This window comes from Plasmodium reichenowi, chromosome 9, assembly GCF_001601855.1.
Source record: "Plasmodium reichenowi strain SY57 chromosome 9, whole genome shotgun sequence".
In the NCBI taxonomy this organism is placed as follows: Eukaryota; Apicomplexa; class Aconoidasida; order Haemosporida; family Plasmodiidae; genus Plasmodium; species Plasmodium reichenowi.
The window spans coordinates 660825-663589 of NC_033654.1; the positions used below are offsets into that span (position 1 = coordinate 660825).

The 2765-nt window shown below is 26.2% G+C and overlaps 1 protein-coding gene across 1 annotated transcript; it reads right to left on the bottom strand.

The window, feature by feature from the left end:
- Positions 1-126: 126 nt before the first annotated feature.
- PRSY57_0915600 (pre-mRNA-splicing factor ATP-dependent RNA helicase PRP43, putative) lies at positions 127-2604 on the bottom strand (the record flags this gene model as incomplete). Its single annotated transcript, XM_012907396.2, has 1 exon — positions 127-2604. One exon carries the CDS (start codon positions 2602-2604, stop codon positions 127-129), a length of 2478 nt encoding a protein of 825 aa, XP_012762850.2.
- Positions 2605-2765: the final 161 nt, after the last annotated feature.

The window sequence follows — 2765 nt, forward strand, 5'->3', positions numbered from 1 at the left end:
TGACAAAAAAAATAAAGAAAATATATATATATAAATATTTATATATATATATATATATATATATATTTAAAATATAAAATTCCAGTTTTATATATATCACAAAACACATTTGTTGTGATTTTTTCTTCAATGGTTCAATTTTTTATGCAACATTTTCAGCTCATTTTTTGCTTCACTATTCGGAAGATCTTCTAAGTTATAATAATTTCGAGCTATTTCTAGGAGCCACTTCCCCTCAATTTTTGTTACAGTTCTTATAAAATTTTTACTAGTTAATAAGAGTTCATGATATACTACCCATTCTGGATTCATTTGAAAGACGGTAGATGGGTGTAAGGTCACCATTTGTATATCTTTAACAGTAATGTAATATCCTTTACTTGTTTTATATGCTACTTGTTGATAAAATCCACTTAATAAGGCTTTCCTAATATTTATATAATATTCAGGGTTTGAAGGTTTAATAGAAAGAATTTTTAAATTTAATCTTTCCATAATTCTTAATAATTGTTGTCTTACATTTTGCGCCGATGTCATAGCTCTATGATTTAAAAAATATTCAAAACAAAATTTCTTTGATTCATTTGTATCAACAAGTGCATGTTTTACATATGCATGAAATACATTAAGTAAAGTTAAATGATCGCCATCTAAATGTGAGAATCTCATTTTCATTTCATCTGCTTCTTTAACCTTTACCTTTGGTCTTAGAAAACAATTAGGAACAGATAACATTGCAGCTATAGTTAATATTTCACTAGAACATGAATAATTTGGGGATTCAATTAACACTTTCGCTAGCTGAGGATCTACAGGGAATTCAGACATTAAATGTCCTTTGTTTGTTAAATCTCCTTCGTCATCTAAAGCTCCCAAATAATTTAATTGTTCTAATGCTCTCATCAATGTTTCTGGAGCAGGCGGGTCCATAAAATCAAAATGAACTAAATCATCGATGCCTAATTTCTTTAAATTTAATACAACTGAACCTAAATTCGATCTTAATATTTCTGGATATGTTTGTTCTGGTAAGGTTTCTTCAAAACATTTTTCAGTATATAATCTAAAACATTTTCCTGGTTTAGTTCTACCAGCTCTTCCAGCTCTTTGTTGAGCAGAAGCTTTAGATATTGGTGCAATGAGTAAGGACTCAATACGAGCCCTAGGATTATATACTTTTTGTTTTGAAAAACCTGGATCAATTACATAGACAATACCATCAATAGTTATAGATGTTTCTGCAATATTTGTTGCTAATATACATTTTCGTCCATTTTTATCACCTTTAAATCTAGGTTTTGGTGGTGGTTCAAATATTTTTTGCTGTTGTGCAGGTGGTAAAGATGAATATAAAGGAAGTACAACCAGTTGACCAGCATTCATATTTCTTGAAACAACTCTTTCAATTTCTTTTTTCGTCATTTCAATTTCTTCTTCACCCGTTAAAAAAACCAAAATATCTCCTTCTTCTTCATTTATATGTATATCATATACTGTCCTAATTACAACCTTTACATAATCTTTTTCAGCTTGTAGAGTATAAAATATTTCCACAGGAAATAATCTTCCTGGTATATTTAAAATTTTTGAATTATTAAAAAATTTTTGAAACTTTTCTGCATCTAATGTTGCAGACATTACTATTAATTTTAAATCATTTCTTTTTTCTTGAATATTTTTTATGACGCCAAATAATATATCCGTAGCTAATGTCCTTTCATGTGCTTCATCTAATATTATAGTATTATATTTTGTTAACAGAGGATCACTCATAGATTCTCTTAATAACATACCATCTGTTAAATATTTTATTATAGTTTTATTACTAGATTTATCTTCAAATCTTATGGTATAACCAACGTAAGTACCTAATTCAACATCTAATTCTTCGGATACTCGCGCAGCTACGCTCATAGCTGCTACCCTTCTTGGTTGTGTAACAGCTATAGATTTTTTTTCCGCATATTTTGATTCTAAAACGAATTGAGATATTTGTGTTGTTTTTCCACTACCTGTATCACCAACGATAATTAGTACATTATTTTTTTTGAGCAATTTTAAAAAGTTCTTTTTTGCACTCCATGCTGGTAACTTTTTTTTCTCTTCTAAAAGTTGTAGATATCTCTGACTGTATTTTTGATTGGTCAATTTGTTAATCATTGAATCGTCCTCATTATTAGTGACGACACTTGTATGAGTAGTAGGTTGAATATTATTGTAATTATTATTATCATTATTATTATTATTTTCTTTAGATAATATATCATTTTGTACATTTGTAATATTATTTAAAATATTATTTTCTACCTTAACATTGCACTTATTTAGATTTATATTATTAGTTATATTAGAATCCACATTTTTATTATCTTTATCAAGAATATTATATTCATTTATCTTATTATTATCAAATAAGTTTTTTTCGTCATCATCTTGTTCATAACAATTATTATTTAATTTTATCTTCTTATTATTTTCCTCATTTATTATATTATCTAGTTTTTTTTTTTTGGTACGTTCATTCATACTATTTGTACATTCTTCTGATACAGTATTTCGTTCTAGCGAAATATTATTGGATTGATTATCTTCCTCTTCGCTCATTTTTTACTTAATAAATTATTCATATGAAATATATATTTTGAATAAATATTTATATTTTCATATGTTTTACAATCTTATGTTATAAATAATAAATTATATTAGGTAATCAGTTAAATGTTTCTTTTTTAATTTTTTTTCTACATATATATATTATATAATAA